The sequence below is a fragment of the Sciurus vulgaris genome, assembly GCF_902686455.1.
Source record: "Sciurus vulgaris genome assembly, chromosome: 4".
In the NCBI taxonomy this organism is placed as follows: Eukaryota; Metazoa; Chordata; class Mammalia; order Rodentia; family Sciuridae; genus Sciurus; species Sciurus vulgaris.
Window position 1 is genome coordinate 66,678,494 of NC_136464.1, and position 20,536 is coordinate 66,699,029.

The 20,536-nt window shown below is 37.8% G+C and overlaps 1 protein-coding gene across 26 annotated transcripts in view; it reads left to right on the top strand.

The window, feature by feature from the left end:
• The window catches only part of ANK3 (ankyrin 3), a 621,742-nt gene that overhangs the window by 432,532 nt on the left and 168,674 nt on the right, over positions 1-20,536 (top strand). For all 26 annotated transcript variants that reach the window (XM_079136414.1, XM_079136437.1, XM_079136438.1 and 23 more), the window contains one exon: positions 18,848-18,946. In XM_079136414.1, the coding sequence (XP_078992540.1) occupies positions 18,848-18,946 (99 nt within the window). The remainder of the gene's footprint in view (positions 1-18,847; positions 18,947-20,536) is intronic.

The window sequence follows — 20,536 nt, forward strand, 5'->3', positions numbered from 1 at the left end:
AACAATATCAAACAGGTGACAACATGGCAGCTCTCTGAAGTACTCCTGAAGGGAGACAGACAGTGCTTCCCAGAATGTTCAAATCATTGTTTGCTGTGGTGTTTATCAGCATAAATCCAGCCTTTCAGAAATGATTAAGAGGGCATTGTTTGAGACAGGACTCCACTGGGGGAAAAAAAATCACAGAGATTGGAAGGTATATATTTATTTCCCTTTGGCTCCTTGAATGTGTGTCCTGCTTCCTGTGGTGCTGCCGTAGAATTGTTGCTCTGTGAACATTTTTAAATGACCCGAATAAATCCTATTTTGAAAATCTGTGAAATAAAATTCTATTAAGGTAGGAGTTAGCGGTGCTCATTTTATTCATTTGCACCTTAAAGGAATTATTTATTAGCTGTAGAATTTTCATTGCCTCCAGTGAGCGCAAGTAGCACCTGGGACTGCTGTGTCCTGGACTGACCTCTACTTAACACTCCAGCACATTTTCCACACTCATTGTCATTAGAAGGTACTTTTGGATCAGCTCAGATGTGCCCTGCTCCCTTCCTCGAGCACTAGGGGTTCTTCCATGGCAATGACTTAAACATTGCTCATCTTCCTCTGGTGGTTTAAAGAATATGCAGGAAGGGCAAAGGGGCACCTCAAGGGAACAACTTAGGACTTTGCAAAACTGGAGTTGCAAAGGGTAAGCACCCTTGGACACATGCATGATCATTTACTGGGTTGCTCCCAAATTGAAGCAAGTGGTTCCAAGAAAACACGTTCAAGTAGGAGATCATCATGAACAAGCATTGTTGGAAAAAGCAATTTGATAAGCTGCACTGTGATGGAAACAGGGATTAGAATCCGTTTCAAGAAGATTGGAGCTGGGAGTATATTTTTGTGGCTGAGCATATGCTTAGCATGCACAAGGCCCTGGGTTCAATGTCCAGCACAAAAAAAAAAAAAAAAAAAAAAAGAGCTGGGCTGGGTGGTGCATGCCTGTAATTCCAGCAACTCCGGAGTCTGAGGCAGGAGGATCACAAGTTCAAAGCCAGCCTCAGCAAAAGTGAGGCACTAAGCAACTCGGTGAGACCCTTTCTCTAAATAGGACTGGGGATGTGGCTCAGTGGTTGAGTGTCCCTGAATTTAATCTGGTGCACCCCCACCGCAAAAAAAAAAAAAAAAAAAAAAGAAAGAAAGAAATATGTGGAATCTGAAGCCCGGATGCAAGTATGAAATGAGACTGGAGATGAATGGTGACTCCAGCCCCGGAACAATGCCAGGCTGGGCACCACGCTTGAACCTGCAGGTGGAAGGGAAACATAGCTTTTCATGAAGAAGTGGAGTGATGGCAGTAGTGTTTGATATAAATTATGAGACCCATGAAGGGAGAAAGAGTCAGTTATGAGCTGTTATAAACTCTAGTCACATGGGGATAAAGGAGGAAGTGGGTGGGGGGGGGCACGTCCAATCCCTGGCGTGCTGCTGCTGCTGTCCTCAGTATTGGCCTCTGGCTCTTGATGGCGGAAGGGGAGTCTCACTGACCTCAGAAGCTTTTGAAATCTGTATAGTCCTTTTTGCTTGTCACTCTGTCTGGAACATGATAAGAGAGGGCCAGGATGGCTGGGCCTCCCTCATCACATGGGACAGTCCCATGCAAATAACAGTGTTCCAAAGTGCCAATGACGTCCTGCTGAGACATTCTAGATTAAACATCTCTTTACAGACAAAAGTTGGAATGGCGGGATGTCCCAGGATGGGGAGGAATGGCCTAGAAGTTCATGCTCAATCTGAGACTGCTCTTCAGGGGGTGCCGAGCATATCCCAGGAATGCACTATTTAGCTGTCACTACTGAGACTTTGAAATGAGGTAGGAAAACTTGCACAAAGTTCAAACTAAGGTAGTAGTTTTCCTTATTTCCGAATACCAGGTACTGTGGCACATTACTTCATTTATTTCTCACAGGGATCATATGAGGTGCGGGTATGATTTTTGTCTTATACCAGGAGGCAAGAAGTTAAATGTCTGTGCAAAGTCATATGGCTTTGAAGTCATGTAGCTCAGGGTGATAACCTATAATGTAAAAATAAGTCACAAAGCAAATAAACTACACTGAGACAGTGTAGTTCATAGTAGCCTAACATCAGAGGCAATGTTTACTTGAGCTTTGAACTTAACCCAGGGTTATTCCCCTCCAAAAACATAACTGACAAAAATCTCTCCCAGACTCGCTGGCAAACCATTTTCTGCCAGCACCAAGGTGGCAAGATGAATTAAAAACATTTTGAGTCTTTGTTAATCTTGCTTTGAAATGATCTCTTGTTAGAAATTCAGATACTTTTATGACAGACATCTGATATATGTTTTTGATAAGAAATATGAGGTGGGCTTGTCTCTGCAAGGAGTGAGGCCCTCTGATTTTGAAAATTAAAGACATTCCTAATGGCTTTTAAATCTAGGGCCTCTCAGTCAGTTTTTCTCTTAGATTCTGACTCATTAAATCTTCAGTGAGTACTTGCAGTCTCTGTTTTTAACAAGGTCCTCGATGATTCTTCCATTGCTTTTTTTTTTTTTTTTTTTAAAGCAAGTGAATCCTTTGGGGGGATTTTGTTTGTGTGTGTGTGTGTGTGTTGTGTAACTAGGAATTGAATCCAGGGGACTCTACCACTGAGTGATAATCCCCAGCCCTATTAATTTTTTTTATTTTGAGATAGGGTATCATTAAGTTGCCTAGTCTGACCTCAAACTTGTGATCCTCCTGCCTCAGCCTCCCTGGGTACTGAGATTATAGGCTTATGCCAACAAGACTGACACAAGCATTTATTCTAATCAGGCAAGATGAGAAAATATTCACTAAGACCATGCTATGAATATCTTTGTCTATAAATTGACCAAGTTGAGTGATAGGTCTTAAAAAATTGTTTGCCTGTAACAATTACTTTACTGTTTATAACCACTTAAAAGAAACTTGAATTTACATGTTTTACAGCTTACAAGATAATTCCATATACACCACATCATTTGAAACCCACAGCAATACACATTTTTACAGATGAGCAAACTGAGGTCCCCAAAAAATCATTTGTCCCAGGTTTTACTGAGAGTAAAGTGGCAGAACAGAGATTTGATTCCAGGCCTTCTCAGTCCCTTCGTATGTCTCCATGTATGTCCACAAGAGCTGGTCAGTCACACGGGGATGTTGGGAGACTCAGGTCAGAGCTCGATGGGTGACAGCAATATCTGGAAGTTGGTTTTGACCACTGGTGGTAGCTAGGTCTTCATGGTCCCTGGTGGAGCATCTCTGGTCCTTTGAACAAATTCACACATAAGGCAATTTGCACCATCGATTCTTTTTCTTTCCAAAACATTTTTCTTTAGGAACTTTAAGGACATTGTTTACATTTCTTGACATGTTTGGAACTTTGGCAAACATTTAATTTATCTGAAGATCAAATGAGGGCAAGACACCTGAGAAAATAACAGTTTAGAGTTAGCTGAGGTCTCAAGAGTCTGCAAGAGATGACTTACTTTCTGGAGGGGAAAGGAAAATATTTCATGCAGAAATAAGGAAGTTCCAGGTGTGTCAGAAGTGATGTAGGAGTGTGGAAAATTTCTAATTGTGAAGTCCCTTAAATATTTTTGCGTTTAAGAATATTTGGTGGTGGAATTTTGGGAGAAGGGGTGGGATTTTTTAAATTAAAGTTACAGTGTTAGAAACATTATAGAAAATGCACATCTCTGGATCAATTCATTTAAATAATTTTAAAATATGAAATAATTTTCCTCAATTGTATAGGAAGCACTTGATTATGACTGAGTTTTAAATGACTCTCAGCTCAGTTACTCTGTCTCTCTCCTCATAGATATTCATTGCTAGGAAAGACTCTCTTTACAGTAACACACATAGCAGGCTACTTTTGGATGAACATTAATAGCGACACCTTTAATGAATGTGGAAGAAAGCCATGAGTTCTTATTTCAAATAATAGTGTTGAACTCACCCCTCTTAGACATTGAATATTTTTATTAGTATTGAATATGCTGTTTCCTTTTGGTTGGAAATTATATGTCAGCAGCATTTTCTCTATAGAAACTACTACTACTTGCATGCTACTTGGATTCAGAGCTTGAACTAATGTCTGAAGAAGTTAGGAAGTTAGGAAGATACTACCTAGACATCTTTTCTCCTCTATGATCCCTGGAAAGAACTTGCACATCTTATGGAAGCAGACAACTCAGGGTCATAGCTCTGGCATTTTCTAGCTTTCCTCACCTTGCCTGTGGATTTGAATGAATAGCATCTATTTCATGGGTTATTATGGAGAAAAAAAATAAGATAATGTATGTCTTCTAGGGCCTAAACAATGCTGGTTGTTTTATTCTATTGTGATTGTTCTCTTGTAAAACAAATAGTTGCTTGGTCTCAATTGGGGTCATTTTTTTTTTTTTTTTTTTTTCCCAGCAGAACTCTTTACAGGTAAAAGGCATTTCTGTTTCAGCCTTCAACACCCACCCCTCAACATTCCTCATTATTTATGGATAATGGAAATCCTGAAATGTAGTCTAAAAATATGTTTGAAAAGCATATATATTGAATACCCATTAGGGTGCCTACTGTCAAGTAAAATAACCAGTGTTAATGAGGTTGTGGGGATCTGAGAACTCTATACACTCTTGATGGGAATGTAAAATCATTTAGCCAAGATGAAGAGTTTGGTATTTCCCTGGAGGTATCATTTGACCACTTAATTGTATTTCTGGGTTTATACCAGAAAAAAAATTAAGAATCTGGAGAGGTTTTTATACCTAGATACATAGCAGTATTATTTACAATAGTCAAAAGGTGGACGCAACCTAAGTGATCAACAGTGGGTGAATGGATGAGCAGAGTGTGATATATACACATGTCAGATTATTACTGAGCTTTGAAAAGGAAGGAGATTTTGATTCATGCTATAACATAGAGGAAACCTAATGGTGTTTGCCATGGACTGGGGGTAAAGAGGGATAGAGAATTGCTTCACAGATATAAAGTTGAATTTCTCAAGATGAAAAGAATTCTGGAGGTGGATTATACAACAGTGTAAAAGTACTTATTGCTACTGAATTGTACACTTAACAGTTGAGATGCAAGTTTTAATTTATGTGTTTTTCCAAAAGCGTAACACTGAAAAATTTCAAACTAGATATCTACAAAGATTGAATCATCTGTAACATCCAGTGATGCAAAGGCAGAAGAGACATTTGTAATTGAGGGAAGAGGTCCAAGATCAGCTTTGATTCCAGTCTTCCCATCTAGTAACAGCTGGGAATATATGTATCAGCAGAGGTGGGCGGGGGCAAATGTTGAATATTTACTTTAAATAAGATCTGCCTTACTACACTACTAAACCACTTGAAAGAACCAGAGGAAGACCTGAAAGCCTTATCTAAATTGTTGGTGTGCCGCCCCTATTTTTCCAAGTGGAAGCCTCTGACAGTATTAATGATGAACAGCTTCATATTAACCTTAAAATAAATAAAGCTCCTGAGTTTGGAGCAAAATAGATCTAACACTCAGAACCTGATTTCACAATAAACATCAAATATCCAAGCATCTGCTACTGCCTGGGGAGCCTGACACTATCAGGTGTCTCATCAAATGGGATTTAGTGGGTGTCCCTGGGAGAGATGAGGTCAAGAAAGTGTCAGTGGAGTCAATATCTTACTTCTTAGCAAGGCTGTGTGGACCTAATCTCCTTACCCAGAAGGCACAGGGAGAAAAGGTGGTGGAGGATAAGCAAGCAGTTAGCAAAACTGGAGAAGAGAGGGGGAAAAAAAGAGCATTTTCATTATCTGTAAAAGAAATCCCATATCATTTAATTCAGTTAATTGAAAATTCACGAAAAGCTAAGTGGATATTTAATAACAATAGTAGCCACCTTAGTCAAGACAGTATGAAGGAAGTTTCCAAGTTTATTTTATATTTTATACAAAAGACCATCTAAGTATACTTCCTTGTAAAGAAAGATCTACTTATATTTCAAACTCTGAAGGCTGGAGTGTTTTCTTTTACGTATTTTCAATTGTTAGAAATTTTCTAGGGTATGTCCTTTAAATAGCAAATCCTTATTCAAAGCATCATTGCATATATGTTATGCATTTCTTGAGGCATTAAAAAATGTAGGCATTCTCATAGAAAAGAATGAAGTTCTGATACATACCACAACATGGATGAATCTTGAAAACATTCTGCTAAATGGAAGAAACCAGTCACAGAAGGCCATATAGTGTATGGTTCCATCTATAGGAGAAGCTCAGGCAAGGCAAATCTACAAAAAGAGAGTAAATGTGTAACTAAACAAGGATGTAGAGGACTAAAAAATGAGAACTGGCTATTTAATAATATGGGATTTCTTGTAGGATGATGGAAATGTTCTAGATAATGGTGATTTAGACAACTAATAAGTATACTAAAAATCACTGATTTAATTGAACACTTAAAAATGGTAAATTAGGGACTCAGGAACAACACAGGGCATATTCTTCAAGCAAGAAATAATTCTGCTTCAGAGAGAATATTCAAATTCTTTCATTTGTTCACAAATGCATAGACTTTAGTGTCTGGCTGACTGACTTGTATCCCAATCTGCCACATATAAACTATTTGATGTTGAATACCTAAGAAGCTGTTCTGCACCTCATTTCCTCATCAAAAAAATAAGAAAATACCACTATGGGATTGCTATCAAGGTTAAATATAATGCCATTAATGTCAGTTGTTTCTTGAATTATTTAGCACATGCTAGGTACTTAATAAAAGTTGCCTTCCTTTCATTTTTGAACACCCATTTGTAGCTGTACAAGCTTCTTCTCAAGAAATCCCAGTTCATCAACCATTCATATATTTTTTCTTTATACTCAAAATATATATTGAACTTTCATCATAAACCCATTTTCTACTTTATAGTTTGTAATGAACAGTAGATTTCAAACTAAAAAAAAAAATGGTAAATCTTATAGTATGTCAGTTATACTTCAACCAATTTAAAAAATAAACTAATTAAGTAGTCTTGGTGTAAAATGATAAAAATGTATGGAAAAATAATTTTTAAGCTCATAAGGAAATTAAAAGTAATAGGAATTCTATATTTTATCTACATAGTATTAAAATGTATGTGTCTTCTATGCAAGTACTCTGGAGACTGAGGTAAAATTGCAAATTCAAGGCCAGTCTGGGGAGTAACTTAGCAAGACCCTGTCTTGAAATAAAAAGAGCTATGGATGAGCTCAGTGGTAGAACACCCCTGGGTTCAACCTGGATTCTAAGAGTAAATCATTGTCATCTTCATCATTTACATGACTTTTAAGTATTACTTATCCAACATTTACTGACTACATGCTCTGTGCCTGGAGATTAGCAGATACAAATCTCTTCCCTAGGAGATGAAAAGACTTTCAAAAGATGTGCAGATGTCTGTGGGTTGAATGAAGATGGTGGTCATCTTTGCTTAAATATATTCCTTATTCTTTGTCAATTTGTTTGCTAATCATTTTCTGTTTCTGTTTACACTAGGAACGGTGCTAAATTATAAAAGAATAGAATGAGAGAACATAAAAAATTTAAAATGTTTTAATACATATCCTCAACACATCAGAATCTTGATCTTCAGATATCTTATTTTGTATTGTTGACCTTTTTTTTTAACTACTGTAATTACCAAGAGGTAAGAATTACCAGAGATGGTAAGAATTAGTAGAGAATACCAGATTCTCTCTCAACTTTTTTTTTAGAACTTGGACTTACTGAGAACATGAAATATGAGACAGAACACAAACAGAATAGTTATATTGTTTAATTTTCATCTAGAAAATTGAGTGGTATTTTCACCTCCTGAATGTCACCACAGATGGTCCAGGGAGGTCCCAAAGAGGGGGACCTCAACTCAAGATGGCAGAGTCCTTGACAAATGCCATAGAAAATAATTTCTAGACATATCAGAGATTCATTTGGGAAAGCAAGCAGTACATTCAAGGGAAAATGTAGGCCATCTCAAATGTGAGAGATGCCTGCAGGGTCTCAGGCTCTTTTGAAGAGGTGAGGGATGGGCATGGGAAGGTATGTGGTGGTCACAAGATGTTCTATGGTGGTCTGGCTGTTCTCAAGATCCTTAGGTGAATCTTCTCTCTTATCTGATAGAGAACTTTGGAACAGTACCTATTTTATAGGTTTTTGTATCTCCCTTTGTTCAGTCTATTCTAAAACCCATTTATTAGTAGACTAATCAACAGTGGGTGAATTTCTAGCAACTTTAAGATTGCTAGTGAAGGTTTGTATATTTCCTGGAAACTTAGGAGTGACAGACCCGGGGAGCGAAGGGACAAGAAACTAACACAAGGCTTGCAGATTAAAGTTAGTCTTTTCTTTCTTTTGTCTCCTTTCTACCTATATTTTATTCTTTGCTGCCCTACTAGTCCACATCAGTCTAATCTACTTCCTCTTTTACTTGATGAACGTATCTCCTAGAGATTTGCAAAAGAAAAGGATCACTCAAACTGGTCTTTTTTTAAATGCAAAGGAAGGTCTGCCATTTATCAGCAGCAAGGTAGGAAATGACCCTGCTTTCACTTGGGGAAGAGGCAGAAATGCTCTTGCTTTGCTAATTGTTTTATAAAATGAACTTGGCTTTTTTCTTGAGCTGGGTTTTTCAGGAGAGCTGAGAAGGAAGAAATGGCAGGCATTTCCCTGCAGAGGTATAGTCATTTACTCCAGGTCTCCATTCTCAATAGTGGAGCACCCAAGTGTTTCTATCTTGTTAGAGCATGTGTATCGTGTTAGATGCCATGGGTACTGGACAGGCTTTCCATTCTTTGCTGCTCCTCCCTCGAGAGCCACACAGCCCTGCTGAGTCTTTTCAGGCTGAGCCAGTGCTAAGCCATAGCTTCTCTAGTGCCTCTTGCATCGATAGGAGATGCCCCATTGAACACCTTCTGATTTCACTGACTTCATGGACTACTTCAGGTCTGCATGGTTTTTTTCTATTCAAAGTGTTTCATAATGTCTTCATAAGATGCAACTGATTCATATTTTTTTTAATGTCCAGGTGATAATAATAAGAACAGCTTCAGCCCAAGTGGTGCACTCCTGTAATCTCATGTACGCCAGAGGCTGAGGCAGGAGGATTCCAAGTTGGAGGCCAGCCTCGGCAACTTAGCAAGATCCTGTCTCAAAATGAAAAAAATAAAAAGGGTGGGAGGGTGTAGCTCAGTGATAGAAAGACTTTTTTAGAAGTTTCATTCCTAACACTTTTATGTTTATTAAATGCCAAGCACCAATTTTAAAACACTATACTTATTAATTCATTGAATCCTCATGACAGTGTTATAAGAACTATTAGTAGCTTCAAATAAGAAATACATGATACTGAAAAATTATATAAACTTATCTAAGGTTTTATAGCTAGTTTAGAACAGGCCTGGAATTTGAACCTAAGCAATGTAGCTCATAACCACTGTGCCACCCTAAAATTTTATCTTTCTTTCTTAGCCTACTATTAGGTGCCTCCAAAATTCTCTAATACTAATAATTGGTTTTATGTCTATACTAGTAGGAAGTGCAGGACTGGTCTGGTGGAGAAATCATGCACTTGGGTTCAGACAAACCATGGCAAATTTGTAACCTTTGGCAAATTAGTTTGATTTTTTGGTCTTAGTTTTCTCATCTGTAAAATGAAGACAAAAACAATCAAATCTCTTTCTAAGAATGTTGTATAGATTAAATGAGACAAAAGATTTGGAAATAACTGTGAATTTCATCTTGCCTTTTGACATGAATTATCTCATGTCTCCTCCTGACAGTCCTGTGATGGAGGCCATAGAGGTGTTGTATCCATAGTACAGATGAGGGACTGGAGTTATAGCTCAGTGGTAGCGCACTTGCCTGGCATGTATGAGGCCCTGGGTTCAATATCAACACCACATATAAATAAACTAAAAAAAAAAAATTAAAAGACCCACAGTACAGATGAGAAAATATGCTCAGACCAGATAAGGCACATTTCCTGGTGCCATTCAACAGGAAGGCGGGTGTAGAAGAGTGAGCACTGGCACCTGGTATTCACATCATCAGTGACATGTGCCTGCTACTAGATCTAAGCTGGGAAATGATGAGGTTGAAATAAGGTTATAACCAGGCTGGAATTTCTTCTTTGCCCTAAACTCATTGTTAAAAATCTTCTACGCATTTCAGAACCAGTTTTATAGTTTAGAAAGCACTAATTTTTTTTTAGAGGTTTAAACAGGTGATCTTTGTAAAATATAATATGATCTAACGCAGCATGATACCATATAATACTTTTTATATGGAAGAATATAATGAATTTGTACAAATCCTGAGAGAGCTTAATTAACTTATTACTGAGTGATTTGCTTCTTTCATTTTTTTTTTTTGTTTTGGTGGTGGGTATAGGTCATTGAACTCGGGGCCACTTGACAACTGAGCCACATCCGCAGTCCTATTTTGTACTTTATTTAGAAACAGAGTCTGAGTTATTTAACATCTAGCTTTTGCTGAGGCTAACTTTGAATATGTGATCTTCCTGCCTCAGCCTCCCAAGCCACTGGGATTATAGGCATGCACCACCACACTCAGCCTGCTTCTTTCTTTTCACTAAAAGTAGAAGACAGCTGGGTATAGTGACACATGCCTGTAATTCCACTGACGAGAGAGGCTGAGGTAGGAGGATTGCAAGTTGGAGGCCAGCCTCAGCAACTTAGATCCTACCTCAAAATAAAATATAAAATGTCCTGGGGGTGTTGCTCAGTGGTTAAGCACCCCTAGGTTCAATCCCCAGTTCCAAAAACAAACAAAAAACCTTATTCTTCTACATTGGAATTTTAACCCCTAACCAGCAGTTGTTGCCTTGGAGGAGCCCAGGTTGTAGAGAAAATGTAAATCAAGGTAAAAGATGAGCACAGAAGAAAATAAAGTGGGGGACAAAAGGAGTTGTCAATTCCACTATGAGAATGCAAATTCACATAGGGGAAACAACAATGATCCATGTTGTCTTGTTAAGTGCATAATTTGTCCAGAAGTTTGAGATAAAGGTGCTATAATTTTGTTCAGTCAAAATTCTGAATATTGAACTGGGCACAGTGGCGCACACCTATAATTCCAGCAGCTCAGGAGACTAAGGAAGATCACAAGTTCAAAGCCAGCCTCAGCAAAAGGGATGCACTAAGAATTCAGTGAGACTCTGTCTTTAAATAAAATACAAAATAAGTCTGGAGATGTGTCTCAGGGGTTGAGTGCCCCTGAGTTCAATCTCTGGTACCCCCACGCCCCCAAAAAATTTGGAATATTTAGCCAAATCCTGTTAGTGTTTTATATAAATATTTTTATAGCCAATTCATATACATTTATAAAATGTATATGTTATGTATGGATTGCACGTGTGTCTTTAGCTACCACGTTTAAAAAACAACTGAAAAGAAATACTAGAAAAGAAAAGCATTTTGGTTAATCATATTTATACATTTTTAGTGATTATTACATTGACTAGTTTGATGGAAGTTAAGTAAGAAGCTATTACACTGGTGATGAAAACAGCGGTTTGTAAGGAAGCACAAAGAGTCTGGTGAAATAGAAAGGGAAATACCCGGGAATCAGGAAACCTGGAGTCTTGCCCAAGCTCCAGACCCTGTAACTCTAAGCAAATCCCTTAACCTCTCGACTCTTCATCCAGTCATTGTACTGAATCAACTCAGGGGTCCTTGTCAGTTTCAAAGCAACTTCCCAAATGCTAATGTATTCTATAACATTTTGAAAGTACAAAGAAAAATTTTTGTTGATCCAAGAAAAAAATTCTGGTAACAAGCTAAATCACATAAAATGAAAATTGTATCTATATTTGTTCGTACTAAATTCAGATCAGATCAACACACACTCTAGGTGCAATTTGTTTTCACCCAAGCTTTATTTCAGGTTTCTTCTCAAAAATAATATATGGATCTTTAGCCATATTAAATTGTCTATATTAATGGGAAAATAGTAATATATTTTAGGTTGAGAATATTAGTAGTTTCCTTCCAAGTTCAAATATTAGAGAAGGTAATGAGTAGGTAAGATGATTCTGTTGCTCTCAGAGTAAAGGGTGCAGGAGGGGTGGGCTGCACATTAGGTAATATTAAGAACAAGCATTTTTTTCACTGTAAATTGTACAAATGATCACAGTAGAAATTTTTTTAGGAAAGCATGAAGAAAAGTCATTTATAGTCTCAACATTGGAGAGACAAATTGTTCACTTTTTTAAAAAATATTTTTTGGTTGTGAATGGATCTTTATTTTATTTATTTATTTATTTATTTACTTATTTATTTGTTTATTTATTTATTTATTTATGTGTGGTGCTGAGAATTGAACCAAGTACCTCACATGTGAGGCAAGCGCTCTACCACTGAGCCACAACCTCAGCCCCATCTCAATTGCTTTTTTATAATGTGTGTGTGTGTGTGTGTGTGTGTGTAGAGAAAGAGAGAATGTAAACATTTAAAGATGTCACGTCTTTATTTTCTAAATTGTGTAATTTCTGCTGAGTCTTCTATACTTCTTATCTTTGTTGTCTGTATGAAGCATGTCTTTTTTTCCTCTACCCTCAAGATCTTATTATTTATCTTTCATTTTCAGCAGTTTGATGATTATCATTGGATTTTGGTTGTTGCTTATCTTGCTTGGTGTCCCCAAAGCTTCTCAGATTTTGAGTTTTATGTCTTTCACTATCTTCAGAAAATGCTTGACCATTAATAACTCTCCAGATATTTCCTCTGTCCAATTCTGTCTCTTCTCCTTACACAACTTCATTCAGCTACTACTTTATATTGTCCCATGGCTTGGGACCCTTAGTTCTTTCTTCCTCCCATTTTTCTGTACTTCAGCTTGGAAAAATTCATGAATAGATGTATTTTTAGGTTCCCTGATTGTTCCCTGATTGTGTGAAGTCTACTCATGGGTCCATCAAAGGAATTCTTTATTTCTGATATTGTGGTTTTCTTATCAAGTGTTTCCATTTGACTCTCTCCCAGGAATTCTTTGCTGACATTTCCTATCTTTCCATGCCTGTTATTTACCCCATTAGATAAGACCACTGGATACTATCTGTAAAATAGGAGAGACTTGGTTATTTAGTACTTTCGCTGGAAACAGATGCTCTTTTTTTTTTTTTTTTTTTTTTTTTTTTCTTCTGTCAGGCTGCAAATATGGAAGGGGAACCAGTTTAGTGAAGGGTCAAGCTGAGTCTACATTTTGTTTTGGCATCTACATTTTGTTTTGAGCCTCAGAGTCCTCTGGAGATGTTGCCATTTGCCTTGGGGTGAGGGCTGGGCTCTGAGAATTTCACTTACTCTGAGAGCTCCCCCTCAGTTTTCTCGGGACCCCTGCAGCACAGAGGAGGTCTCTAGCATGCTGTCACCTTGGGAGTTGAATGCTCTTGCCCAGTACTCTGTGCTGGTCCCCACTTGGCTCAGGGATCTTTTATTCTGGCCCTGTCTCAGCCTTAGGGAGTGTACCTGGTCTCAGGGCTGGATCCTTCTTTGTACTTCTGCTCTTTCTACCATGTCAGCCAACTCTGCCTTGTACCTTGTATCTGTGATTGCGATTTGAAGGCTTTTCATACATAGTGCCAAATTGCATCCCAGCAAGCATGTACAAATTTACATTTCACCAGCAACAAAGGAGGGTTCTTTTAAACAAGATTTTGTCTTTAACATCATTAGGCTCTTCTGGTATGTTGAGATTTTATAATTTTGCTGTTTGCTTAGACAATACAAATATAGCACCAGGCCTCATACATAGTAAGGCATAAGATACTTTTATTATCAGAAGAATAAAAATATAAATAGCCCTCTGAGTGACACAAAGGTACCACTTTACTCTTGATTTGTTCCAACCTGACAGGAACAGTTACTATATGACTCAGGAATGAAAAAGTGTGCATATCAGTCAAAAGCTCCATTTGACAGAAAAGAAAAGCAACAGTCTTTAGATGGAGGCATTCTGATCCCTACCTGAAAATGCCACAGCAAGAACATCTGGAAATCAGAATTCTGATCCTAATTCTGCCTGTGGTTAGCTATGTCTTAATCTGCAAGTTAAGAACCATTTCTACAGCTCATTCTTTTATTAAGTGGAGTAAATTTTCTAATTATTCATGAATTGTCATGAAGGCAAATTGAAGTTGCAGATGTGTAAGTCCTTTATTACACTTTTTTAAAGTCATGAAATAGGAAGGGGATAGAAAAATATGACAATTAGGAATTCCCAGCACTTTTTTTTTTCTTTTCTTTTCTTTTCTTTTTACATCTCTGTGTCTGTGAGAAAGTACAGGAATATGGAAGAAAGCAACAGAAATAGAGTTATTGCTTTCACTAAAATTAGCCTGTTGTGATAAAGGTTAATTAAGTCCTTCTCAACCAGGGGAGAGTCCATTTTTCAAGGGACAATAACAAGAAAGCCCCTACATACAGAGGGAAGTGATGAAGTCCTTGTGTCACATCCCACTTGGGCTCCTGTGTCCCTAGCCTGACACTCCACCTGCTGGCTCAGAGCTAGAGTTCACGCACTGTACTACTTGGGTCATTAGAGCCACACCAGTTGAGCTCAGTACAGACAATTGAGACATACCTACAAGTCAACACAAAATATATTTCCTCTACCATCTTTCACGTATGCCAGACAAGACTAACCCTTACACAGTGCACAGCAGATAGCCTCACTTCCTCTTTTGTGACCTGTCACACACAGTTCATATAAACTGACAGGTCCCAGCAGGGGTCAGTCAAGGACTGTCTATGCTCCAAATCCAGTCCATTGAGTACAACCACTGTTGTTTCTTCACATGTTGTGCATGGCCACTTTGTGCTTTGGTAACAAAGTTGAACAGGCACATCAGATCAGAGATTGTGGCATGCAAAGCAGAAAATTTTGCCATATGGCCCTTTGCTGAAAACATCAGCCTACCCCTGTTTTAGAGCAATGATATTAGTCCTCACCACTCCCCACCAGTGTTTCTAAGATACATGTGTTATACTCAGGTCTTTTTCTTCTTTTATTTAATGAATTAATCACTATTTATATTTTGGCATCTAAGAATAACCCTTATTTATTACAAAAATAATTCTTAATTTATATTTTAACATCTAAGAATAACAAGATTAGAGAATGTAGTCTCTCCACTCACAAGGGAATGGATGGTTTTTAAAAATAAATGTTTGCTGAAGATATGGAGGGGAAAGGGCATGTTAAACACCCCCTTCAACCCCATGAGGATGCCCTAGTCAAATCTAGATGGTGGAAAACTTTACATAATAAGTCATCAAGTTTCTTCAATAACAAATGGACTTGGGGAAAATGTGGGGCATGGGAGATGAAAAGAAACTTCAAGGACCTTTCAGTGTGGGCCTTCTTGGGGGTGGGGGTTGGGTTGGAGAAACCAACTTAGTCAGTTGGAAATAATTTGAACATAAATGGGGGCTTGATTGCTATTTTATTGTTTTTACTTTCTTAGTAACAATAATTTATTGTGATTTTATTTTAAAACATCTTCACCCAGCCAGACGCAGTGGTGTATCCCTGTAGTCCCAGCTATTGTGGAATGGTTGAGTGTAGGAGAGCAACCTGGGCAACACAGAGGGCCCCCTGCCCCAAATCTCCAAAAAAAAAATAACACAACAACTAATGCAGTAGTTATGGATGAAATTATGTAATACCTGAGATCTTCCTTTTATTTTATTTTCTTTTTTTCCTTTTTTTTTATTTTTTTTTTATTTTTTGAGGAGGCAGGGTGGAGATTGGAACCACACCCCCAGCCATTTTTATATTTTTTCTTTTGAGACAGGGTCTCACTAAGTTACTTAGGGCCTCAGCCTCCCAAGTTGCTGGGATTACAGGCCTGTGCCACCACGCCCAGCCTTTTCTTCTCAAGTTCCCATAGGAAGAGAAAAGGTAGTAGATATAGAAGAAATGTTAGCAAAAGGTTAACCTTGTGCTAGGATCAGAACCAGGACCTCACCCATGCTAAGTAGGTACCCTGACACAAAAACACCCCCTCCCACAGGTGGATAATTTATTGAACTTGGCTGAGAAGCACTTGAAAGTCATCATGCTTTCTCTCAAACTTTGTTTGCAATTTTTCATTATACAGTGTTTTTTTAAAAATAATGTGTTTGACACAGAATTAGAAAAATAATTTTTAAATCATTGAAGAATAAGAGGCCCAGAATAGCCAAAGCAATACTAGGAGAAAAAAAAAAAAAAAAGCAGAAGGCATTGCAATACCTGATCTGAAATTATACTACAGAGCTGTAGTAACAAAACTAGCATGGTATTGGCATCAAAATAGACATGAAGACCAATGGAACAGAAGAGAAGACACAAGTCAAATCCACATACCTACAGCCATCTGATATTTGACAAAGGTACCAAAAATATACGTTAGTGAAACTACACCAAGATTTCATCTCACTCCAGTCAGAATGATGACAATCAAGAATACAAACAATACTAAACACTGGTGAGGTTGTGGAGAAGAAGGTATGCTTGTCCATTATTGGTGAGCCTGCGGACTAGCATAACCACTCTGGAAAGCAGTACAGAGAGTCCTCAAAAAACTAGGGATGGTACCACCATATGATCCAACTATCCCACTCCTTAGTTTTTTACCAAAATCAGCATGCTACAGTAATATAGCCACCTCAATATTTATAGCAGCATAATTCACAATAGCTAAGTTTTAAAACCAACCCAGGTGCCCATCTATAGATAAATAGATTAAGAAATTGTGGTATATAAATACAATGGAGTTCTACTCAACCATGAAGAATGAAATTATGGCATTTGCCAGTAAATGGATGGAAATAGAGAATATCATGCTATGTGAATAAGTCAAACTCAGAAACTGAAAGGTGAACGTCTTCTCTCAAATGAGGAAGCTAGAGTAAAATAAAGGAAAGGGGGAGAGAAGGATAGGATAACAAAAAGATAAAGGGAAGATCACTGATGTAGAAGATCAGAGGCAGAGTGGAGGAATGGGTAAAGGCAGGCGATGCAGGATGAATTCTTTAAAAATCACCTGCACATATAAATAGACCACAGGGAACTCCATCTTTATGCATAGATAGAAAGAACCAATCAAATATAAATAAATAGGCAAACAAAAGGAAGTCTATGTTAAATAGAGGAAGGAAAATGGGAGGGGGGAGGGAGGACGGGAGGGAAGCGGGGGATCATGAACTGAAATTGAATTCCATGCATATATGAGTTTGTCATTATGAACCCAGCTATTATGTATAACTACAAAGCTCTAGTTTAAAGAAATAAAAACATATTTAGATGTAAAAAAAAATATCGTGTTTGAGTTTAAAAATTGAATCCTGCTTCTGGTGGCTATTTCTGAATCTGTAAAACAGGGATTACAATTCAGGTTGTATATGGCATGTTGAGGACTATGAGAATTAAATGAGATAGTAAAAGACTTCCGAGGCTGGGGTGGAGCTCGGTGGCAGAGTACTTTTCTAGCATATGCGAAGCCCTAGGTGGATCTCCAACACTGCAAAAATACAAAGAAGTTAGGAGGGTACCTGACAAACAGGAAGTGATCAATACCTGTTAGCTACTATATTGTATGTGTTACCAAACTATAATTATATTTCCCTGAGAGCCAAAGTTATTTATGACATTTCTGACCTTTGCAAACAACAGATTTTAAACTCGTGTTACTGCTACACAATAATAAGGAACCAAAATGGGGAATTATTTGTTTCAGTGTATACATATGTTTCCTTGGCCGTCTGGAAATGGTCATAGCCCCTGTAAGATGCACAGAGGGCAGAAATGTGGTAGTCAACCACTGAAATCAAGGAGAACATTAAACCAGGCCCAAGTGGTATATGCCTATTATTCCTGTGGCTACAGAGTCTGAGGCAGGAAGATCACAAGTTTGATGCCAACCTGGGAAACTTAGTGAGACCCTGTGTCAAAATAAAAAGGGCTGAGGGTGTAGCTGAGTGGTAGAGCATCCCTGGTACCACCCCAAAAAATAAATAAAATCAAGGAGAATATGATTGGAATCTGATTGTCCTGACAACCTGGCTATTCCTCGAGGGTAGTCTACAAAGATAATTTTATAACTCTCTGTGAGATTGCTAATAAAAACCTGCAAACACGTTCAGGCACGATGTGCATGGGATGTCAGGGAAGAACAGATGTTCCAGTTTCAGCGGCTATTGTCCCTCTGTGACAACAGGAAGCTCCTACTGAGCCTGGGGAACGTTCTGAGTCACATGACACTCCTTTAACTCAGTCTAGACCAACTTAATTAGTCATTTGTCAGTCAACTGCTCCTTATCCAATATGCTTAGTATCACACAAATTTGTAGGAAAATACATTGATTTAAAGGCACAGGATTTTGTAACCTTAATGTTGCCTGTTCACTTTTGGAAGCTAGTGAATATGGTATCAAAAGAGGCATCAATAAATGCTTTGCAGCCTTTTCCTGCCCTTAAATTTGGTATCTTTGGTGTAGGAGCTGCATAAGCAATAGTTGCATTAAAAACAACAACAACAACGAAAACAGGATTTTGGAGAAAAAAGTCATCATCTCATCTATCAGTTAACAGCAGTGACCAAAATAAATAAATTTGAACCCCAACCAGACGGTCTTCTGAATTCACCCTTTTTGTGTCTCCTGAAAAGAATTGTCATCAGAAATGTTGGGAAGCATTCTTTTATAATGTTTAAAAAAGAACAAGGACAATATTGGGGAAAGTTTAGACAGCAATGTTTTATTTAAACTAAGGATATCAAAACTGTTCCTTTTTCTGTTCTTCCACAGAATGACATCACTCCCTTACATGTTGCATCAAAAAGAGGAAACGCAAATATGGTGAAACTGTTGCTTGATCGAGGAGCTAAAATTGATGCCAAAACCAGGGTAAGACTGCTACTTATGTGCGTGCTCGTACTTATTTTCAAGAGGTTGGAATACTTTTCCTAACTACCTTTATGTTGGTTAAACATTGACTTTATTTTTAATTCCTTGTAGTCTCTTGGAAAATGCCAACCACGTTTATTCTTAAAATAGGATGGATGTCCATCTTTTCTAAATCATTAATTCATGGTTAACTAGTGTTTGTCTTTAATTACAGGAATAGGGTCTAATTTCTAGAGTTTTCACTGAGTTAAATTTTCAAAAACTACATGACACAGCAACCTGAACGATTTCATTAGTCTGATATTAAAACCAACAGTTCTTCTACTGAAAAAAATCTGTCTACTCTGTTGTTTGGGGGAATATAAAATGGTGTAGCCACAGTAGGGAAGAGTATGGATGTTCTTCAGAAAATTAGAAATAGAATTATCAAGTGATCCAGCAGTCCCACCTCTGGATATATGCCCAAAGTAATTGAAAGCCAGCCTCCAAGAAATATTTGCTTAGTTGTTTTCATTGCCACATTGTTCACAGTGGTTAAGAGCTGCCCGCGGCCCAAATGTCCATTAATAGTTGAATGGATTTTAAAATATAGTATTTATATATAATGGAATATTATTCAGCCTTAAAGATGGAAATCTTGTCACGTGCTACAACATGGATTAATCTTGCTAAGTTAAATAAGTCAGTCATGAAAGGAAAATACTGTGCGATTCCACTTACGTGAGACTGCTAAACTGTCAAAATCATGAAAACGGGCCGGAGATCCTGCGCAGTGCTAGAGTGTGTGCTTAGCATACAGGAGGCTGTGGGTTCCATCTCCAGCACCAGAAGGAGAAAGCCATCATAGAAATAGAAAAGAGAATGGTGCTTTCCAGAGGCTGGGGAAAGGGGAAACGAGGGATCCTTTAATGGGTATAGAATTTCACATTAAAAAGCAAGATAAAAAAAGCTCTCATAACTTACCAAACAACAATGTAAATATAATTAACATTATTGAAATATACAGTTAAAAATCGCAGAGTGCTGGGCACGGCAGTGCACACTTGTAGTGCCGGAGACTCAGGTGAGTGAAGCAGGGGGATTGCAAATTTGAGGTCAGCTTCTGCAACTTAGTGAGAGCCTGTCTCAAAAAAAAAAAAAAAGTGGGACTGGGGATATAACTCAGTAGTAGAGCACCTCTAGGTTTAGTACCCAGTACCCACCCCCCCAAAAAAAAGTTATTATAAATTTTACATATGTTTTTCAAATATTAATTTTTTTAAAAAATTTGAAATCCCACACATCTGTCTAACTAGGTGTTTATGGTATGTTATGTGGGTTTTATAGTTGTTTGCTGGGTTTTAGAGTTTTGTTTTGTTTTGTTTTGTTTTGTTTTGTTTCATTGCTGGGGATTGAACCCAGGGCCTCATGTCTGTTCTGTGTGTAAAGTATGTTGTTTATAAGGCCAGGGTTATGGTGAAGAACTGAGAATCTGGTTTGAATTCAGATTCTGAGCTTGGCCAGTTGAATTAACCTTTCTTCTTGTAATTTCTCTATCTGAAGATCAATAAAATTAATAGCATTTTGAAAGATTGCTGCAGCAATCAAGAT